This window comes from Dipodomys ordii, unplaced genomic scaffold (genome assembly GCF_000151885.1).
Source record: "Dipodomys ordii isolate 6190 unplaced genomic scaffold, Dord_2.0 Scaffold81, whole genome shotgun sequence".
Classification (NCBI taxonomy): domain Eukaryota; kingdom Metazoa; phylum Chordata; class Mammalia; order Rodentia; family Heteromyidae; genus Dipodomys; species Dipodomys ordii.
The window spans coordinates 1284999-1307621 of NW_012267297.1; the positions used below are offsets into that span (position 1 = coordinate 1284999).

General features: G+C 54.2%; 1 protein-coding gene across 1 annotated transcript in view; it reads right to left on the minus strand.

Annotated features, from left to right (window-relative positions):
• Grin2b (glutamate receptor, ionotropic, N-methyl D-aspartate 2B) overlaps positions 1 to 18864 on the minus strand; it is a 118789-nt gene extending 99925 nt beyond the window's left edge. The window contains exon 1 of the mRNA XM_013025087.1: positions 18454 to 18864. Coding sequence (XP_012880541.1) covers positions 18454 to 18864 — 411 coding nt within the window. The remainder of the gene's footprint in view (positions 1 to 18453) is intronic.
• Positions 18865 to 22623: the final 3759 nt, after the last annotated feature.

A 22623-nucleotide genomic window follows, 5' to 3' on the forward strand; every position in this document is an offset into this window, starting at 1 on the left:
GGAAAAGGCACTGCCGTTTCAAGCTGGGGTCTTTCTCCCTGTGATTTGCACCGGGGTGGCGGTGGCGAAGGCGGGCTCTGTGGTTACCAGTGCTCAAGGAAGCACAGCAGTCCCACCCCTGGTTGCCATGGCAACCGGTGATGTTCAGCCTCTGGGGCCCAGGGAGGCTCTGCCCCTCTCCTGCCTCCCCTCACGATGCCCCTGGCCTCCCCCCCACACAAAGGTGGACGGCTGCAGAGAAAGCAAGCGGGGGGGCCCAAACACGTATTAACCTGGTTATGGAAATGCACAGGTGACGGCCTTGAAAGAGACACACCAACATGCACACACAGGCACACGCGCGTGCATGCTTCATTAGGAGGGATGAAATCTCTACACTTCAATTAGAAAAATAAAAACCCTTTGCTAAGCCGTGCATTACAGAGCTGGGCCTCCTCTCTTATTTGCGGGCTCTTTTTCTCCTCTTTTCTGCCTGGGATGTGAATTATTTAATTATCCGGCAGCACATCCAAAGAGGTTCTCCCTCGCCCTCCCTGCTAACGACCACAGAGGGCTTCCTACCCCATTTCCAGCTCTCTGTCATGATGGCAGGCGCAGAACAAGAGTGGCAAAGGGGCCTTCTAGAAGGAGCTGGAAGATTCCCATGGAAGAAAGCACTGACTGGAGCTTTAGATCCGGGTGCTGTTTGCTTGGTGGTTCCCAGGGAATGGGAGCGAGGTCAGCCAGGTGAGCCAGCTGCCTGGGCCAGGCCTGGAATCTGCTGGGCAGCACCAAGCTCCCGGCTGAGCTGGGGCGGGGGGGGGGTGTGAGGCTCAGTGGAGGCAGGGAGGCTCGCCAGCGGAGGCTTGCCAGAGGTCAGGATGCCTGCAAACCAGCAGATGCTTGGGCTTGTGAGAAAGTGCTCCTGGGCCGGCTGCCCGCCCACGGGGGGCAGGGGGGCATGGAGCTGCGACCCTGGCACTGTTGGCAGTTCTCCCCCCACCATCAAAAGAAGTTATGCGTGGACCCTGGAGCAGTGCGGGGCGTGGGGCCAGAACCAGCAGCGGCAAGGAGCACCCATACCAGACAAGGGGACAGACCTGGCCACTGCTTTTTATCTCGCCTGTGAGATGCATGGAGGGCGTGTGTGTGTGCAAGAGCATGCACACCCAGGCCTATATGTGTGCGTGCATACTGGTGTGTGTGCACTATGTGCATGAGTGTGCAAATGCATACCAGCATGTGTGTGCATGTGTGCATAGCACGTGTGTTTGTATGTGTGCATGCACGTTCTGTGCTGTGTGGAGTGTGTGTACCTGTGTGCTTGTGTACGTGCACACATTTGTGAGTTAATGTGCATCCTGTGTGCAACAAGTGTGAAGGTGTGTGCTTGGATGTTCGCGTGCACACATGCACGTGTGCTTGCGCGTGCACTGCATGTTTGCGAGTCTGCATGCGCAGGTGTGTGAAGTCAGATGGGGGTTCCTGCGAGCAGCCAGGGCGTGGGGCCGGCTTTGGTGGTTCCCCGTGTTCGTGGTGAGCGCGGGGAAGGCCGTGCAGCCGTCGCAGTGAGACAGGAGATCTGCATTATTCATTTTATTTATGGATTGTGGTGGCATTGTTAACAGCTTTTTTATTTCCCCTCGATGTGGAAATTGTAAAAGGCAGCCTGAATAATTCAGCATGACTCAAGCTCTCCAACGGTGCTGCTGCGGTGTTATCCTTAACTTGAGCCGCGACGTGGGGTTGATCGTTTAACTAACCACCCTTGTAGGCCCAAATAAATCTGACCACTGGCCCTGCGTCCTGAGGTCCGGTCGGGATGGGAGGGGCAGGGAAGGGGCTTGGTACCCCGAGGCCAGGGCGCAGGCGCCGAGCTGCAGACCCGACCCCCTCCACCGATGTGGGCACCGAGGCCAGGCGGGACTCCTGTTGAAAGGGAGGTGCCATTTTGTCGGGGGGGGGGTCACAGAAACACAAAGTCAATCTCTCCTAATCCCCAGAGACTCATAGGTTTGAACCCAACCCTGCCACAGTCACACTCAGGCTGGCCAGTGACGGCCACCTTCGGTGGCCCCTGGGAGGTGACATTGTTACGCGGTGCCACGGGGGCCAGGCCCTGGTCTCCTGGGGCGTGGGAAGAAGAGACGCGGGCTCAGAGATGGGGAGCACCCACGGGAGGGGAGGCCATGGGAGGGGAGGCCACAGTGGGGGGACAGACAGCTGTAAAACGAGGGCAGAAGTAGAGGAGACATGGAGGCTGGCTTGCTCGTCTCCTCCTCTGCTCCTTGGCCATTTGCTTCTGAACCTGAACGCAGGAGCTGGGTCTGGCCTTCCCGGAGGAGGAGAGGACCCCCCCCCCCGCTTCCATCCCCCTCACCTTCCCACCCTCCAGTTCTCCCTTCCTCTTGCTTCTTTCCCTTTCCTTCCTTTTGCTCCCTCTCCCCCTCTTCCCCCTCCCTCCCTCCCCTCCCTCTCTCCCACTTTTCTCTCCCTTCCTCCCCTCCCTCTCCCCCCCCAAGGCTTCTGCAAACTCTTCTGTGCCATCCAGGTGGTGTCCTCCGACCTCTTCTGCTCTCGGGAGGGTTTGGGGTGAAGTCAGCACTTCATTTAGGCCCAGCCCTGAGGGGCACGGGGCCAGCCTGGCACAGGGGGCTCCTGAGGGGTGGGAAGGGGCCGGGCCCTCCTCCCAGGAAGGGGGAATGAGGAGGGGGGATGGGGGGCACTCAGTTCTAGGACAAGCACTTAGCTCAGCCTCCTGGGGAGGGGTGGGGGGGGACAGGCTTTGAAGCAGAGAAATTATGGGGGGCACACCATACAAAAAAGAAGGAAAAACCCACTGTGCACAGCCAGGGATGGAGGAGGAAGAGGAGGAGGAGGAGGAGGAGGAGGAGAAGGAAGAGGAAGAGGAGGAAGAGGAGGAGGAAGAGGAGGAATGGAGGATGGAGGGGCTAAGCCAGCCGTCAAGGCAGAGTCATCCGGGCAGCGAGGGGGGAGGGGGACAGCTGCAGATGGCTGACCTGAATGTGTGTGCATGTGTGTGCGTGAGTGAAAGTCTGGGCATGTGCATATGTGCATGTGTGCCCACCAGTCCTGGGTCTTGAACTCGGGGCCTGTCCCTGAGCTCTTTCACTCAAGGCTGGAGCTCTACCATGTGAGCCACAGCGTCACTTCTGGTTTTCTCGTGGTTCATTGGAGATCAGAGTCTCATGGACTTTCCTGCCCCTGACTGGCTTAAAACGGTGATCCTCAGATCTCAGCCTCCTGAGTGGCTGGGATGACAGGCATGAGCCACAGCACCCGGCTCAGGGGGTCAACTTTAGCCACCATTCCGTGTCTCCTACCTCATGGGATTACGGGAAAGTCAGAGCCGTCTCAGGGATGCAATGTTAGTCAATATAATGAAATTAAGGAATGTAAGTTAATACAGTGCAATTCATGTGAATTAATATAATGCACTCAAATAACATAATGGGTGAACAATGAAGAGGGGGAGAAGGCAGCCAATAATCCAGTGTGGATCCAACAAAATGCAGAAGAGCGAGGGCAGGGGTGGGGAGGGCCTGGGAAGGGGGCCGTGGATCAAGACGGCACTGTATATATCCGACGGCAGCTCCTTTGCACTATTACTGATTATTTAAAGGGAAAGCAGGAGAAAATAACATGACGAGAGCGCTACAACACCCAGTATGCAGAAAATCGGAAGTTACACGGCTTCCCACCGTTTTACTGTCCTAAAATGCCCCTGGACATTTCCCTATTGTTTTTTCCTTCTTAGTTATTTTTGTGGTCCTAAAACTTGAATTTTTGGGGCCGGGACACTGTCCCTGAGCTGCTTTTACCCAAGGCTGATGCTCTCCCATTTTGAGCCACAGTTCTGCATCTAGCTTTTTGGTGCTTCAATGGAGATCAGAGTCTCATGGACTTTCCCGCCCCAGGCTGGCTTTGAACCGAGATCCTCAGATCTCAGCCTCCTGAGCGGCTGTAGTTACAGGTGTGAGCCACCGGCATGCAGCCTTATTAATATCTCTGAAACAATTCTACGTAGCTGATTTTTGGTTTTCATAGACTTCATTTTTATATTATTCTCTCTCGGAGTCTACAGTTATTTGCCTTGACATGTTTTCCTCACAAATTTCTAGAAAGCAAATCCTTTCAGCTTGACTCTTCCAGAAAAAAAAAAAAAAAGTACGAAAAAAATCATTCCCCGCTATGGTGTGAATAATACCCTATATTCATGCGTCTATTAAGTAATCATAGTTTTCCTCTGTTGCTGTTTTTTTATTTTATAAATAGGCATCGGGGTGGCGGCACGGCGGAGCGCTGTGCGAATCTTCCCTCAAAGCCAAGAACCCCGGGGGTTCTTGACCTAAGCAGCCTGGATGGACAGGGCCCCCAGCGGCATCTTAACCCCGAACAAGAGCTGAGGCTTTTTGGGGGGGCTTGGATCCCACAGATGAGCAGACGGAGACCCCATGAAGGAAATCATTCCTCCAAGCCTAGTCTGCTAGCCTGAATGGAGCCAGAAGTCTCCGCCAGCACTACTTTTTTTTTTTTTTTTTGGCCAGTCCTGGGGCTTGAACTCGGGGCCTGGGCGCTGTCCCCGAGCTCTCTGTGTGCAAGGCGATCGTGGGGGCACAGCTGGGCCCACACCGCCTCCAGCAGCCATGATAGACCCGAGCTCCGGTCATCGTCCCCCAGAGACACAAGCACGTTGACAACCATGTAGTTCTGCCTCCCGGCAGCGCCAGGCAGATCTGATTGGAAGCATGGCCCTTCACTCCGTAGTCCCAATGGCCTTCTTAAAAATTCATCATCATCATCACCACCATCACCATCACCATCATCATCATGTGAAGTCAGACGCCAGTGGCTCACACCTGTAATCCCTGCTTGTGGGGGGCGTGGGCCTGAGGCCAGAGTTGGAAACCAGTGCCAGGGCAGGAAAGTATGTGAGGCTCATCAATTAAGCACCCAAAACAAAACAAAACAAACAAACAAAACCCCTGTGGTCGGGGCTGGGAAGGTGGCTCAGTGGTAGAGCACTTGCCTTGCATGCTCGAGGCCCTGGGTTCGATTCCTCAGCACCACGTAAGAAAAAAGCCGTAAGTGGTGCTGTGACTCAAGTGGTAGAGCGCTAGCTTTGAGCTGAAGAGCTGAGGGACAGCGCCCAGGCCCTCCACGACTGGACCCAAAACAAACAAACAAACAAACAAAAAACCCCTGTGGTTCAAGGGGTAGAGCACTAGTCTCCAGTGACAAAGCTCAGGGACAGAATGCCAGGTTCTGTCAATAATAACATAATAAATAATAATAATAACAACAATAATAAAAATGTGCTAGTCCCTGAACACTTCAGCTCAAGGCTAGAACTCTACCACTTGAGCCACAGCACCACTTCCAGTTTTCTGAGTAGTTTATTGGAGATAAGAGTCTCATGGCCTTTCCTGCTTGGGCTGGCTTTGAACCAAGATCCTCAGATCTCAGCCTCCTGAGTAGCTAGGATTACAGGCGTGAGCCACCACGCCTGGTTTTAAATGTGGTAGTCTATTTAAAAGAGAGGAAAAGTACGATGACTTGGTAGCTGCACGAGCAGTGGGCTGAGCATGGGGAAGCTGCGCGCTCTCCCGCAAGCCGGCCAGGGCAGGGGCTGCCTTGCGCTCTCTGCCTCATCTTTCCCAGGTTTCTACCCGCTCTGGATAACCAGGGATTCGGTGCCCACAGCCCTGCAGCCTCGACCCCGAGTCTTGTGAGAGAGGCCTGCGGCGAGCCTGGCCACCAGACCTGGCAACAGCCCACGGTCCCCACAGCACGCGAGTCTCCTCCGAGCTGAGATGCGATCGAATCACCTCGCCCACCCTTCACCGAACCTCCCGTAGGCCCCACGGCCTCTCATGCCTCAGACTCGTGAACTGGGTAATGAATCCTGGACCAGTTCCAGGACTTGACTATAGATAACTGGATAAAGTGTGTGTGTGTGTGTGTGTGTGTGTGTGTGTGTGTGTAAACAGGCTCACGTGGAAGGTGAACTTCCACAGCTCGCGATGGAAACAGGGTGACGGCAAGGTCCGAGGAGGTGTCAGTTTTCATCCACACAGAAAAGGAGGCTGGGCCTGGTGGCACCTGCCTTTAATACAAGCCGGGGAGGCCAAGGCAGGAGGACTGCAGGGCTGAGGCTGCCTGGGCCATGCGGTGAGTTCTAGGCCGGCTGAGGATCAATGAGGAGACAAACGACTGAGCTCAGGGTCTCCACACCATTTCTCTCCCATGCCCGGCGCGCGACGCGTCCGCGTTCAAGGCCCGGTCCCACCCCACGCCTGCCCAGCTACTCGTGAAAGGCCGGAAGGCCGTTCTTACTCCTGGCCCTGGGAAACACTGTCTTATCGCTTTAGAAAAATGCGTTACAATACGATCCAGGTGGCAGTGGTTACATCTGTCATCATAGCTACACGCGAGGCTAAAGAACAGGAGGATGACAGTTCAAGGCCAGCCCCAAGGACACGCAGGAGACACGCCACCAAGCCACAGCCCAGCTCAGGGTCATGTTCCTGACGTCCCAGAGGCAGATGGGCTCATGGGGCAAGGACAAGCGCATGAGACTCCTCTCGAATGAAAGAGGGCAGGTGTGGTGGCACACACCTGTAGTCCCAGCAATGAGGGGAAGCAGAAAAGAAATCACAGGCCAGGTATAAGCCTGGGGGGGGGGAAGCAAGTTCTTATTGCAAAAGTAACCAGTGCAACACAGGGCTGGAAGCATGGTTCTGTGGTCGAATGGCTGCCTAGCAAGTGCGAGACACTGTGTTCAAACCCCAGAACCTCCAAGTTTTTACCTATGTGTAAACCTTTATATTCATATAAAATACAAAGTACATATAATTTATCTAAATAGATAAATATGCATAATTTTATACATATACTTTAACATATAATTTTATATATAAGCATATTAAAATATACGATTTTATGTTATTCATACACACATTCATAATGGGCTCAGGAGAAAACATCTTGAAAATTCTCCTTTGACATTTTTTATGCTCTCCAGAATCTACAGTACACCACACACACACACAGTCACACACACACACACACACACACTCGTCATGAGCACACACATGAACACACTTCAGACGCATCGGAGCACTGCAGATGCGATCCAATATCTGCATCAAATGTGTCTGGGCGGGCGGGGGAGGGCGGCACTCACTTTTGCTGTGGTTTTAATAGTTTTCTCTTCTTTTTTTTCTTTTGGGGCGGACAATCAAATCAAAAGCTACTTCAAAGTAGAAATTAAATACACTTTTCTTTTAAAATGTCTGCACCTTCAGGCACTGGCAGGATATTAAATCCGTGGGACGGGACCTTGGGAAACTAGGCAGGCCAGGAGGCAGCAAGAAATTATTTAATTCTCAGGGCGCCCGGGAGTTGGTAACTATTAAACAGCCAGGAGACGTCCATTAGAGCAGCAAGCACCAACAGCCCCAAAAGTCACACAAAACAGTTATGTCTGGTTTTGGGGGTTTTATTTATTTTTTGGTCAAAAGAGGCACTTAAAAAAGAAATATATATATATATATAATATTATATATGTTTGTATATATGTACATATATATGTATATGAGTAGCAAGTAGCAACCCTATCAAGATCCCCTTATTTATAAAAATCCAACTGGACTCAGATTTTTTTTTGTCGGTCATGGGGCTTGAACTCTGGGCCTGGGCTCTGTCCCTCAGCTCTTCAGCTCAAGGCTAGCACTCTACCACTTGAGCCACAGCACCACTTCTGGTTTTTTCTGTTTATGGGGTGCTGAAGAATCGAACCCAGGGCCTCATGCATACAAAGCAAGCACTCTACCACTGAGCCACCTGCCCAGCCCAACAACTCAGATTTCTTTGATAACTCTTTTGCCATGAATTCCCACATCTCTCTGGAAGGTGCCAGAGGGTGCTGGGTTCTGCGGGCCTTGTGTGCCTGCACACTCTATACACACCCAGCAGCGTAAAGTGTGTTTAATGCCCTTTTAAAAAAAAATGTTAGTGTGAAATCTTTTTGTTGTTGTTGTGCCAGACCTGGGTCTTGAACTCAGGGCCTGGGCACTGTCCCTGGGCTCTTTCACTCAAGGCTGGCACTCTACCACTTGAGCCACAGCTCCATTCTGGCTCTTTGGTGGTTCACTGGAGACCAGAGTCTCACGGACTTTCCCACCCCAAGCTGGCTTCGAACCGTGATCCATAGCTCTCAGCCTCCTGGGTAGCTGGGATGACAGGTATTAGGCACTGGTCCCGGGCTAGGAAATCTATTTCAGCTGACAGGAAACAGGTCAATAAATGGAAGAAACAAACGAAACAAAAGACAAAACCCAGGGCATTTTCTTTCCATTATGGCCTCAATAACCTGGTTCTGGTTCTAACCGGACAGAGCTTAATATCAACACTGAATGAAAGGCACAGATGTCCCCCCAGGACAGGCTGAGGGGCTGGGCCATGGGCTGGGCATGGCGGTCCCTTGTGGGAATGGCTCCGTCTCCTCGCTCACTAAGCTGAGGATCACAACCTATGGTCTCGGTGGTGATTTTCCTCTGTATTGCACACAAAAGCCCTCATCCGGGTCCCCAAGAATTCCCCCAGCACAGCCAGGTGCATCATGGGAGATGCCCCCCCCCCTCCCAGCCCACATCACAGAATAACGGTTGTCCACCCTTCACGAAGAAACCATGCCAGACTCAGTTTCCCCACTGGGACTCGGGGTGTGTTGCAAGTTAAGATGAAGGAGGTTAAGTCTGCCTTGAAAACCGTAATAAGGTGTCGGAAAACATCATCCGTGGCTTTTCCTTTCTTTTTTTCCTTTTTTGGGTCTGGTCCTGAGGTTGGGGCTCGGGGGCCGGCCGCTCGCAGGGAGCAGAAGGCGCTCTACCGCTTGAGCCAGTCACAGCTCCAACTTGGGCTTTTTTTGGTGGCTCATTGGAGATCAGAGTCTGGAGGACTTCCCTGCCCTGGCTGGCTTTGATCGATGCCCCCCCATACGCGGGGTCCCCTGCTTTATTAAGTGGTGACTGCTTTTATCACCTATGTGATGCGTTAGCACACAGCTGTCCCAATTTGATTTGATTTGCCTGTGCCCCGGCTCTAGTTAAAGAGAGAGAGAGAGAGCACTTGCTTTTAATCACATTTATCTGCTAAACCGGGAGCTACTAGAAAGGAGGGCCGCTTCTCCGAGGTTAATGTCCTGCGCAGCCCGACCTGGTAATGCGGAAAATCGGGTCAGCTCCTGGAGAGCGCACGCGTGGCTCTGGGCGAGGCGCTCCATCTTCGCTGGCCTCGGTGACAAAATAAGGACACTGGGCCCGTCCCCGAGGTTCCGAGTGGGATGTGCGCGCGAGTGGTCTCCGGCACAGCGCCGCATCGCAGCCTTCCGTGCGGGGCCGAGGGAGGGCGGGCATGCCTGGAAGTCCACATTCATCACGCGTGTCCACGTTCACCTCACAGGCTGCCTCCCCCCGACCCCGACTCTTAGAAATCCTACTGGAAACTTCTAGAGTGAACTTTCAATCCCAAGCCCTTCTCAGGCAGATGGAGACAGAGAGGCCTGAGGCCCCGAGGGAGGGGCTGGCATGGGGCGGGCGCTGGGATGCAGGTGACATGGTGACCTGCCAGCCCGGCCAGGTGCTGTTCAGGGTTGTATGAGAAGAGGTGGAATCGTGTCTTTACTTTATCCTCTCTCATCAATAAATAAGAACCACAGTACATTGTCCCAAGAAGCCTCAATGAATGACCGGGGGAGGGGGGGGAAGAGGGGGTTGGTTGTGATTAGGAAACAGATGCCAAGGAAGCGAAGACTAGATGAAGAGGATGATGATGATGATGGCAGAGATGAGGATGGAGAGCAGGCGAAGGAGTGGAGAGAGAGGAGGGGCTCAGGGATCCTGCTGGCGCTCCAGACAGGCAAAAAGAGCCGGCCACTGCAGCGCACGCCTGTCATCCCAGCCACCCAGGAGGCTGAAATGCGAGGATCACAGTGCAAAGCCGTGAGACTTTCATCTCCAACGAACCACCAGGAAACCGGAAGTGGCGCTGTGGCTCAAGTGGTAGAGCGCCAGCCTTGAGCAGAAGAGCTGAGGGACAGCGGCCAGGCCCTGAGTTCAAGTCCCATGACTGGCACAAAAAGAAAAAACTTTTTTAAAGCTGAGCCAGAGAAACCCAGCTCAGAGCTGGGAAGCAGAGCAGAGCAGAGGGCGGAGGGAGGGAGGAGGTTGGGGCACAGCTGGTCCTGCTATGGAAACCGAGGCCCAGATTGCTCAGTAAGAGAGGGTCTGGATCTGGTGAGAAAGATCCAGAAGCAGACAGAGCCCACAGGTCAGGGTCTGGGGTCCGTCTGCCCTCTGGAGCGCCGGCATTGGAGACCCGCGTGGCCCCGCCTCCTCCCTGAGCACGAAGCCCATGGGGGGGGCGTGGCCATGCGTGTGGCCGCCGGCCCATCAGGGACACGGGTCCTCGGCTGGCCTCGTTAAACGCCTGGTTCTGACCCTCGGACCCGAACGGCCACACACCGGCTCTCCAATGTGGGGCAGCGCCCCGAGCTGGGCCGAGGCCGTGGGGGGGGGGTGGCTTTGAGCAATGTCAGGTGTGGGGGGGGGGCACAGCACTGCCAGGATGGAGCACGGAGGATGAAAAAGGACAGAGTGTGAACCAGATTCGGGGTGGGGAGAAGGCAGAGGAGGAGGGGAAGGAGGACTCAGATCCAAGAGAAGGAACATCGGATGTAGGCTGAAGATGGTATCCCAGTCTCTCCCCCGCCTCGCCCCCCTCTTTCTCCCTCTCTCCCTGTCAGAACAAGAGTTCTAGATCTACTCCGGAGTAGCAGGAGCATTCCCGCCCCAGTGCCCGGAAGTGGATGGCTCTGGTGTGTCCCTCAGCTGCAAGGCTTCCCAGCGGAGCCTGGCCTTGTGCCAGGATTGAGGTCTTACTACACAGTGTAGGATGGCCTTGAACTTGAGGAGAAGAAGGAAGAAGGTAGTAGAGGAAAGAAGAGGAGGAAGAAGGGAAAAAGAGGAGGGAGAGAGAGTCAGAGAGACACAGAGGGACAAAGGAGACAAGAGAGTGGCAGAGGAGGAAGGAGGAGGCAGCAAGAGAAAGGAAAAAAGAGGAAAAAAGAAGAGAAGGGAGAGAGAGTCAGAGACAAAAGGAGTTGAGAGAGAGACACAGAGGTAGAGAGGAAGAGAAGGAAGAAGATAGAAGGAAGAGGAGGAGGGAGAAAGGCAGGAGGAGGAGGAGGCTGGGGAGGCTGGCGGCCGTTCCCACCATGCTCCGTCCCCCTCCCCTGTCGCCCCCCCCCGCCCTCAGCCATTGGGGTTATGTGGGGATCCCAGCCCTCCCCCCCCTCGTCCACTCCCTTTAACAAGTGAGCTTGTGCCTGCTAAGGGCTAGGCTGGGGGGGGGAGGGCCAGGGACAGCAGGGACAGCCACGCCTCCCTGAAGGCCACAGAGGCCACGCCTCCCTGAAGGCCACGCCTCCCTGAAGGCCACGCCTCCCCGGCCACCTCTGCCTTCAGGACCTAGACGGTGCACACTCACAAAATGACTTGTGAATGAATGAATGAATGAGTGTGTGATGAATGAATGCATCAGTCGTCAAAGGAAGTTCCACATTCCCTCACTGTTACCTCTCAGGAACTGAATGGCACTGATGAAGTTTGACCCATCCTATTAATTCCATACCATTCTTTCTAGAACTTTCCATCAAGCTCAGCTATTGCTCTCTGACCCCTCTTTTGGAAGAGGACTACCAATGTCAAGATTATCATTGCCACTGGGCGCCAGAGGCTCATGCCCGTCATCCCAGCTACTCAGGAGGCTGAGATCTGAGGATCATGGTTCAAAGCCAGCCTGGGCAGGAAAATCCATAAGACTCATCTCCAATGAGCCACCAGCAAACCAGAAGTGGCGCTGTGGCTCACGTGGCAGAGTGCGAGCCTTGAGTGAAAGGACTCAGGGACAGCGCCCAGGCCCTGAGTTCAAGCCCCACGACCAACAACAACAACAACAAGATCACCACTGCACAACGGTGTGTGTGTATCCAACACAGCGAAACAGCTCTGCCGCTGAAGCCTGCACACCTGGCCCAAGACCGCCCTGCTGCTGCCACGTCTGCTTGATAGAAACAAAGTGGACGCTGAGGATCGTAACACTGGAAACAAGAGGCGGGCAGATTGCTGGTGCTGGACCGGATGTGGGGACGGGAGGGCGGAGGGGAGGTAAGAGGCTGCAGTGGGGGGGGGGGGGGGGGGGAAGGAGGGCAGGGGACGAATCTGTCAATAACCAGAGAGATTAATCCTATTATCCGCCCTTTCATTTGGGTTTTCCAACAACTTGCCTCTTAATGGCAACTGCCATCTTCTGCCCCGAAATAATTAAATCATCCACACGTCCCACTAAATACGTATTAAAGGCTCGCCCTGGGCGGCCAGATCGTTCTGGGGGTGTGAGGAGAAGGAGGAGGCCGTTTCCTTGTAGAGTCTGGCCTCGACGAGGCCGGAGAGCGAGTACACACGCAGCAACGATTCATCAGAGTCGTGATGGACACACCACACCACGGAAGGGGATAAGGGAGGGGGAGAGAGGCGCGCTTTCTGGTTTGGGAGTGAAGAGGATGGGGGGGTTCACCCAGATTGCATCCGCAAAGGTATTTCCAGAAGTGATGGCATCGTGAGCGCAGACCTGATGAACAGTTAAAGCACTGACTCCAAACCTGAGCGGAACCCCGGGAGGCAGCAGGCTGTGGGACCAGGGCCTGGGAGGGAGAACCGGGGTGCTTCCCTGGGGGGGCAACAGCCTGCCCTGGTCCCCCACCCCCACCAGCTCCCCTCCGATTCCTGCCTGCCACGCTGTAACCTTCTCCTCCAGACCCCATGTGCCTCAGTTTCCCTCATTCATGTATTGGGTGTCGCCTCAAGAAAATAGGCTCCCACCCGCCCCGTATTGCTGTTTTATGGAGGAGGAAAGATCAAGGCTCAGAGAGGTGGAGTCATTTGGCCCAGATCACACAGCCACCACTTTTTACTTCCAGGAAACCACCGAGGCAATGAGATGAACCTCACAATGTGGTTCCTTAAACCTCCAGTGCATGCGTGCGTGTGGAGGAATGCTGGGCCAAATTCCCAAACATGTGGTGGCTGGAAGCACATCACGAGGTCCCCGTGTGCACTCCCCCAGACCGGTGACAATCAGAACACTCTGCCATCGCAGCCCGGGGCCAGACACGAGCCAGGTCGACAATCACCGTGTGCAGAGGTGGAGAATGACTTGCAAGCCCACCAAATCCAGGTGAGAGATGAGAAGTGAGAGCCGCAGCTTCCGACTCCCCTTCCTAGACGGAACTGTGAAAAGAGGGGGGGGATGAGTGGAGGAAAACGTTCCCATTCACTTGTCTGTGTGTGAGTGATTTCAGCGTGCTGGGGCCACAGAGATCTTTTTGTGTGCATGTGTGTTGGTCTTGGGCTTGAACTGGGGGCCTGGGCGCTGTCCCTGAGCTCTTTCACACAAGGCTGGCGCTCTACCACTTGAGCCACGGAGCCACTTCCGGTTTTCTGGTGGTTTATTGGAGATAAGAGTCTTATGGACTTTCCTACCCGGTCTGGCTTTGAACCTTGATCCTCAGATCTCAGCCTCCCAAGTAGGTGGGATGACAGGCGGGAGCCACTGGTGCCCAGCTGAGCTCTCCCCCCACCCCCAGTGGAGATACAACTGGTATTTGAAGTAACGCTATCGTTGGCTGGTGACAACAAACAAATTCTGCAAGACCATGCTCCGGTCTCTAAGTTGCGAGAACTTGCTATCTCCCCCCCAATATCATGACAATATCCAAAAGACCATCTCTACGCATTCCAAACTTCTCCCAAGGCTTCCTAGTAGGGAAGGCTCCGGAAAGGGGGAACACCTGTTCCCCACACAGTGGAGAAGGGTCTCGGGGACCAGCCAAGATCGCAGCTGTGGAGAATGGAAGCGGGGCTCGCTCATGGTGCCAAGCGCCCTCACTATGGAGGGATGTTGCGTGGACAAATACAAACGGCCTCTTCTAGGCTCGATTCTAAGAGAGAGGGTGCTGGGCCAACCAGAAACACAGTCTTCCTCAGTGGAGGAATGAGGAGAAATTAGTTATTATTTATTTTTTTGCCAGTCCTAGGGCTTGAACTCAGGGCCTGGGCGCTGTCCCTGAGCCTTTCTCACTCAAGCCTGGTGTTCTACCACTTGAGCCACACCTCCGCTTCTGGCTTTTTGGTGGCTTCCTGAAGATAAAGAGTCTTGTGGACTTTTTCTGGCCCAGGCTGGCTTTGAACCGCCATCCTCAGATCTCACCCACCTGAGTGGCTGGGATGACTGGCGTGAGCACCAGCACCTGGCCTCTCCCCACACACTTTCCTTGCCTCTACAAACACATTTTCTCATGGGATCCTGCGGGGGGGGGAGGAGGGGGGGAGAAGGGGTGTGGAGGACAAGGAGGAGACAGAGTAAAAGAGCCACAGATCTTCCTGGCCCATCCTAATGACCTCAAGAAGAGGCCTTTTGCGGTGGAAAGGGAGAGAGTTCTTCCTAGCTCCCCTCCCCTCTGAGCAGCTAAGAGAGGGGAGGGGAGCCACCCCCAAAACACCCGTGCCCATGGGAAATGACCCTGACATCATACGAGCTGCCAGCCCTCCTCACCTCAGCCCTGGTCCTGACCCCTCACCCCCCTCTCCCAAGTGTGCGGCTCTAGAGATGGCAAATGGCTTCTTTGGCCTGATCTTCTAGGTACCTCTGTCCTGCTACCTGCCACTTGCCCCAGCCATGCCCATTGCCCAGGCCACACCCACTGTCCTGGCCACACCCACTGTCCTGGCCACACCCACTCCCACTGTCCAGGCCATGCTCATTGCCCCACCCACCACCCTCTGTCCAGACCTCGCCCACAGTCTAGGCCACGCCCACCGCCCAGGCCATACCCATTGCCCAGGCCACACCCACTGTCCTGGCCACACCCACTCCCACTGTCCAGGCCATGCCCATTGCCCCACCCACCACCCTCTGTCCAGACCTCGCCCACAGTCTAGGCCACGCCCATTGCCCAGGCCACACCCATTGCACAGGCCACACCCACTGTCCTGGCCACACCCACTGCCCTGGCTGCCACCCACTAGACAATGCCAATTCCCTACCACATTTATCTACAGTCTCCGCACAGAACTGTCCCCAGTACTTTAGTGTGTGTGTATCTCAGTCATTGGACCTGAACTCAGGGCCTGGGTGCCATCCCTGAGCTTCTTTTGCTCAAGGCTAGTGCTCTACCACTTGAGCTACAGCACCACTTCTGGAGTTTTCTGAGTAATTTCACTGAAGATAAGAGTCTCTTGGACTTTCCTGTCCAGGCTGGCTTCAAACTGTGATCCTCAGATCTCAGCCTCCAGAGTAGCTGGGATGACGGGCACAAGCCAGCGGCGCCTGGCCCATTGGCAACACATTTCCACAACTGTTTGACTCAGTTTTTATCTCCCAAATGCTCTAAGGTGGGATCACTCAGTCTCTACATGCAATGAAGATGCATGATCTGTTTCGGAGCCCACAAGTGGAAACAGGTCGGTGTGCGGCAGAACTGTATTAAGGAAAAAAAATAAAGAATAGAAAGTAAGTCTGGGACTTCAAAAGAGATCGTCTGGTGGCTCTGAATCCCAGTCTCATCTTGCTCTGAGCATTGAGATCCTGGATTAGTTACTTAACCTCTCTGAGCCAACAGGGGAAAACCCATGGAAGATGTCAGCCTATCAGGGGGAAGTCTCCGGAAAGAAATGGAAATGTGTCTAGCCTTCAGTTCATTACTTTGGGCTCCGATGGGCACCCGAAATCCAGGATCTCAGGGAGAATAAAAGCAATTATAACACGGCGGAGTAAAATAGGTTCTTGATTCTCAGGTGGGGAACTGCCAAAAAAGCACTTCATACATTTTTTAAAACATGCCTTGTTACTATTCTGAACTGTCTTCCGCCCCGAGCGCCCAGCTTCCCTGGTTAAAATCCTGGAACCGAAGGTATGGTTCTGGCTGGGTCCACCGTCTAGGTTCTAATGAGCCTCAGTCTTCCTGGTGGAGAGAGATCAAGACTCCAGCTCCAGCCTCAGTTTCCCCTTCCGCTGGGCTCTCTCCATTTCAGAGCCGTCCACGCCACTGGGGCTGACATGGTTCCATTCCCCATCCTCTCCTGGAGCTATGGAATCAGCTGACTTCCTTCAGCCTTCCGCACATCCACTGAGAGCCGGCCTGGGCACATTGGGCTACGCATCATCTCATTTAATCCCCCATGACCAGAGGCCCGACACATTGTCCTCATTGCATAAGCCAGAAAATCAACCCTGGGAGGCAGAGTTGATCACTGGGCCCAAGTCCCGCACAGGAACTTAAGACTCCATTCTGGGCTTTGAACCCCTCTTGTTCACCCCTTCCCCTGTATCTTCTTGCCACAGAACAACACGCATTGTCTCAGCAGGAAACTGGAATGCCCATGACATTTGTATTGGTCGGTTGGACCCAGCAAAAGTGACCACACACTATCAGACCAGATTCTCAAGTATCAACCTGATGGTAACAAAGGCTTTGTGACAATGACATCTTTCCTCTACCAACATCTCCTTGGAGCTGGAAGCCAGTGGCTCACACCTGTCACCCCAGCTACTCAGAGAGCTATGAGGATCGCCGTTCAAAGCCAGCCCGGCGAAAGTCCATGAGACTCTGATCTCCAATAAACCACCAGAAAATGGAAGTGGTGCTGTGGCTCAAGTGGTAGAGCACCAGCCTAGAGTAAAAGAGCTCAGGGACAGTGCCTAGGCTCTGAGTTCAACCCCCAGGACCAGCAAAACAACAAAAATATCCTGTGAAGGGTTCTCTTTCTCCTATGCGGTGGACTGTGATGATTTATATGCCTTTGTGAGACACCTCACAGTCTGTGAATCTCACTCTCCAGAAAACTTCCAGAAATCTCGGTGCCACCAAGACCTCAGCCCTGGGGGAACCAAATGCAGTCTTCACTGTGGCCACCGGACAAGCACCCGATGCTTGGTGAACCAGCCTCTGACCCACTGCCTATCCGGCCTCCCTTCCTTCCTCCTTCTCTCCCTCTTCCCCCTCCTCTTCGCTTCCTCACTTGTAGAGACTATTTGGGTAGAAAGCCAGCTATGCCTTTTCAGGCTCCTGTGGGAACCTCGTCTCCCGCTTTGTCTTCTGGATGGGCTGGGATGGGGGGACCCCGGGTCCTGTCCTGTCCCTGTGGGCGCAGGGCCGGGGCATGGCCGGGCAGGGCAGATGTTTTTCCTGACAGCCGTGATGCGTGCGCACAGCCGGTGAACACCAGAAATGTGTGTCTCCTGTGGTCTCAAGCTGATGCCCGGGCCCGGGCCTGTCCTAGATCTGTGCAGAGGGCAAGCCAAGGAGACACCGGCCACGGCCGACTTCCGTGATGGGTGGGGACACAGGAGGCTGTTGCTCCCCTTGGCCTAGGGCCGCGTCAGGAGTTCGGGGCCTTGGACTCGCAAGGGGCATGGGGCCGAGCCTGGAGGGGCTGACAAAAGCTATTAACCTCGTAGCGTGTCTCTGAAGAACAAAACAAGGGGCAGAGTTGAAAACATGGTGAGGGCCAGAAGTGGGAGGACGCCGTTGCTAGGGTTAGAGACCATTCTAGAAATCCCAGGCGATCGCGTATGCGTGCAACATACCCACACACGTGCACGCACACACACACGATGCTGTGGTGAACTAAATCACCCCATGAGGGACAAGGGCCGAGGGCCGCGCACGGGGAGGCTCAGTGAGTGGTAATCCATAGGCCTAGATGGAAGGGGGTAGGGTGGGGGGGGCAGGAAGGAGGGAAGAGGCGGGAGGGGGGGAAACCAGACACTGCACACAGGAAAACAAAACAGAGCCAAGTACAAGGCCCTGGCTCGAAGCTGACATCGCAGCCGCCAAGACGATCAATCCAGCGGGAGAGGGAAGGGCTGGGGGAACCACTGCCTTCAGATCTAACACCCCCAGAGTTGGGGGGAGCTTGGTCAAGGCGATCCCAGGGTCTGCAACCCAGGCAAGGGCATGGATGGATGGACGGGATAGATGGACGGATGGATGGACGGATGGACAGATGGGCGGTGTCGTCTCCATGGAGACCAGCAACCCGCCTCCAGGTTCGTTTTTATCTTTTTTAAATTCTCCTAACCAGCTCGGAAAGAGAGCCTAAACCTTCAGGCAAGTAGAGAGCTCTGCTTCCACAAGGCCACCGAGCCCCACATGTCAGAGCTACCGGGTTCACTTCCAGACACACAACATGGAAGGTTCTAGAACCCAGCGTCCGGTCTCCGCACAAAGCTGACAGCACACCCACCCGACGCACCCTGAGCCACTTCTGCCAGCCCGGCACTGGTCTGAGCCCTGGGCCCCGCCCACCCAGGCCCCGCCCCCTCACTCACCTTATCCGCCATGATCATGGAGGAGCCGCCGTGGATGCCCAGGATGGGGGTGAGCGTCTGCGCGGAGATGAAGTCGAGGATCTGGGCGATGGCCTCCTGGTCCGTGTCGTCGGCGAACACCACGCCCTGCACCTTGCGGTCAGACATGAGGTCGCAGATGCGCGTGATGATGCTCTTGGGGTCGGTCTCGTTCATGGCCACGAGCTCCACGCGGGGCACCACGGACAGGTGGTGGAAGTCATCTTTCTCGTGGGCGTCCTTGATGGCCACCTCGTCCGAGGTGCCCACGAGGATGACCGCGATGCCGATGCTGGGGGAGCTCTTCTGGGATCGGGCCCGGCTGCCGGACACCGCCAGCACCGCCAGCACCAGCCAGAACTTGGGGGAACAGCACTCGGTCCGGGCCTTCATCTTCAGCTTGTCGACTCCCTGCAGACACAGTGGGGGGGAGAGGGAGAAAGGGAGGGGGGGAGAGAGAGAAAGAGAGAGAGAGAGAGAAACACACGATTATACATGGCCAGAACCATGTAATACCCCAAGTCTTGTCCTCCTGTCTACCAGTGACCTTGATGCCTTCTAGAGGTCACCAAAGCCAACTTCCATATCCAGCCCTGTCTCTTTTTGTCTTTTCTTTGTCAGTCCTGGATCTTGAACTCAGGGCCTGGGCGCTGTCCCTCCTGAGCTCTTTCACTCAAGGCTGGCGCTCTACCACGTGAGCCACAGTGCCACTTCTGGCTTTCTGGTGGTTCATTGGAGATCAGAGCCTCACAGACTTTCCTGCCCAGGCTGGCTTCGAACCATAATCCTCAGATCTCAGCCTCCTGAGTGACTGGGACGACAGGCGTGAGCCACAGCACCCGGCTCAGCCCAGTCTCTCATCTCTGGTGCTTTCCTGGCAGACTTTTGACGGTCACCCAAAGAGGCCACTGCAGAAACCACAGAGGAAAACGAGGAGAGCTGGGATTTGCGATGCCAGGTGTACATGCAGGAGTCTGCAGGATGCGGGGAGGTCTCCCCATGGCTGGGGACCCCTGGATGCATCTGTTAGAAACCATCTTGAGGCTGCTCTTGGCCAGGCCAAAGGAGCAGCGGAGGCTGGCGACAAAACCTGGCCCTGAGTTCAAGACCCAGTACTGGCACACACACACACACAGATCAGAGGTCCTCAGATCCTTCAGACAGACAGCAAAGCACACTAATGACTCCAGAATAAGATGCCAGGGACATTCGGTGGCGGAGGAAGCTCAAACCCCAGTTCTTGGCAGGAAACCTCCTGGAACCCTTCTTGCTGTGGTCAGTCGGCCAAGGAGGAGACCTGCATCGATCGCCCGTCTGGCGCACAGACGAGACGCGTGGCTCGGTGGTTCACACCAGTGCAGTCTCTCCATGTCTCGGTGCAGCTATGGAGTATGACCACAGTCCCGAGAGCCCCTGTGGACGGCCTGCGTGCCGGCCAGCAAGGAAACCAACGCTGGACGGCCGCGTCTCAGAGTTTCAGGAAAACACACACAAAAAAACCCCAACAGCGAACTGAACAGCATTGAACTGTCAGTGAAAGACAGCCTTAAAGAGCTGGGGAGAGGGAAAAAAAATATATATATAATATAGATAAAAATAATATAAATAAATATGTAATGATATAAATAACATAAAACATATAATAAAAATATATAATATGGCATATAAAATATATATAATATTTGCTAGCTTCCAAGAACTGGTTCTCGAAAAGAAGCAAAAGATTTAGAATCTGGCCAAAAAAAAAAAAAAAAGTGACAGCTCACTTCGTTCCCAGGGGACTGTAATCCTGCCGATCCCCGACGCCCGATTACATTCCTGCACCTGTCAAAGCGGGGCCGCTCTCTGCCCCGGCGGCCTGTGAACGCTAATGGCTTCCTCCCGTCCGCAAGGAGGTTTTTATTTGCTCTCTGGAAACGTTCCCGGAGTGTGTCTCCACACACGATCTGCTCACTGTACCCATGAAACAGTCGGGGGCCCACAGGGACACTCAGAAGAACGGGTCTCCCGCACTCCGTACCGATAGAGAGCAGCGTTTTTACAAGGCCATACATTACGGAGTCTGTGGTAATGGGACGGCCGACAAACCAAGAGGTCGCGTTGAATTCAAACCATTTCAGACAGGAGGAGGTGGCTGAGAGATAGCCTGTAGTCCAAGACAAGCGTGGGGGCAACGCTGCCTTTCAGACTGTGTGCACCCACTTCCAAAAGCTTCTCCCCTCCCCTCCCCTGCCTGTTATGCTCCTCCAGGAGAGCTGACCATCGTATGCTCTGGGCCATCACCAAAGCCTGCACATATCTATCTACATAACTAAAACTCGCCGGGCCCCATGGCTCACGCCTGTCATCGCAGCTACTCGGGAGGCTGAGAACTAGAGGATCGCAGTTCAAAGCTACCCAGAGCAGGGAAGTCCATGAGACTGATCTCCAAGGAACCACAGGAAAACCGGAAGTAGAGCTGTGGCTCAAGTGGTAGAGCGCCTATTACTGAGCATCTATTTGTCGGCCGACATTACAGCCTCCCCCACACCCCTACCATGGAACCCAGAGACTCAGGCATGCTAGTTGGTTAGTTCCACTGCTGAGCTACATCTGAGCCGAGGAATACACTACAGGACCTCCATCTCACAGGATGCGTGGGTGCCCAGGAAGGAAAATCTCGCCCCATTTCTCTTCACTCTTGGGGTCTGCTCTGTGGGAGGGGTGGGCTGGAGGTGTGGCTCAAGTAGTAGAGCACCCACCTAGCAAGCCAGGGGCCCTCAGTGCCAGCCCTGACGTGGCCGGAAATTTAAATACATAAATAGTGTCTTTTAAGTAAAGCTAACCAATAAGGAACATCTTGTCTCATCTCCATTCACTGTCTTGGGGTCTCTAATTAATTCATGAATTAATAAGAAATATCTCATTTCCCACTCCCTCACTTGGAGTTCATACTACTTTATAATAAGTTGATTAATTAATGCGATAAATAAGGACAGACTCGATGCGTGGTGCTCAGTATGAATTTCTACCCTGAGGCTGGATATATAATATTGCTGGCCTAGAACATTCTGATCCATAACCATCTAGCCTACATGTCAGGTGATTTTGCATGCATTCTTAGATCTTTTTTTTTCTTTTGGGCTGGTGCTGGGTCTTGAACTCGGGGCCTGGGTGCTGTCCCTGAGCCTCTTTATGTTCAAGGCTGGTGCTCTACCACTTGAGCCACAGCACCACTTCTAGCTTTTTCCGAATAGTTTACTGCAGATAAGAACCTCATTAGATTTTCCTGCCCAGGCTGGCTTTGAACTGCGATCCTCAGATCTCAGCCTCCTGAGTAGCTAGGATGACAGGCGTGAGCCATCAGCGCCCGGCTAAATCTTTATTCAAACAAACAAAAACAAAAAGCATAGTAGGTCATCATTTGTCCTGATCTGACACACAAGGAAGGGTACGGAAAGGTGAGGCCCACATCATGGTCACATGATTATAATATAAAAGATGATATCCAGTTTCAAACCCAAATTTATCATCTGACTCAAAAAAACCTTTTTTCTCCTTGTGGGTCTGCCTGTCTGCACAGGTGGATATATGCGTGCATGAATGAATGGATGGATGAATGAAGTCTCAGAATGCTGGCCTCTTCCCTCAGGGGTAAGGTCAGGGTACCTCTCATCTCCAGGATGGATGGGCTGGACGAGGGTGGGGGCCCGGAGGTTACGATGGGACCTCGAGGTGGGCAGGAAACATCCGTTCCCCCCCACACCCGTCCATGCACGCAGACAGGGTGTGGTCACCCTGTCTCAGGTCCAGCTTCCTCGAGTTCCAATGCTGACCAGACACTGGGCACAGACTCCTCACACGCAGCCCCACACAGAATTAAGTCCAGCGGGGCTGCAGGAGCCGAGGTTTGCATGTTAGCAGAATTCTGATACCAAGACAACATCAAATGCAAGGGGGCAGATGTTGAAAAAGACCGTGAGCGGTGTCATGTGCTACACAGATACCCTAATCGGAAATTCATCCCCGCCTACAAGTTGGCATTAGACCGGGATAAACTAAAAAAACAGGGCTGGGCAGGTGGCTCAGTGGTAGAGCGCTTGCCTTGCATGCCTGAGGCCCTGGGTTCGATTCTTCAGCACCACATAAGCAAAAAGAAAAAAGCTGGAAGTG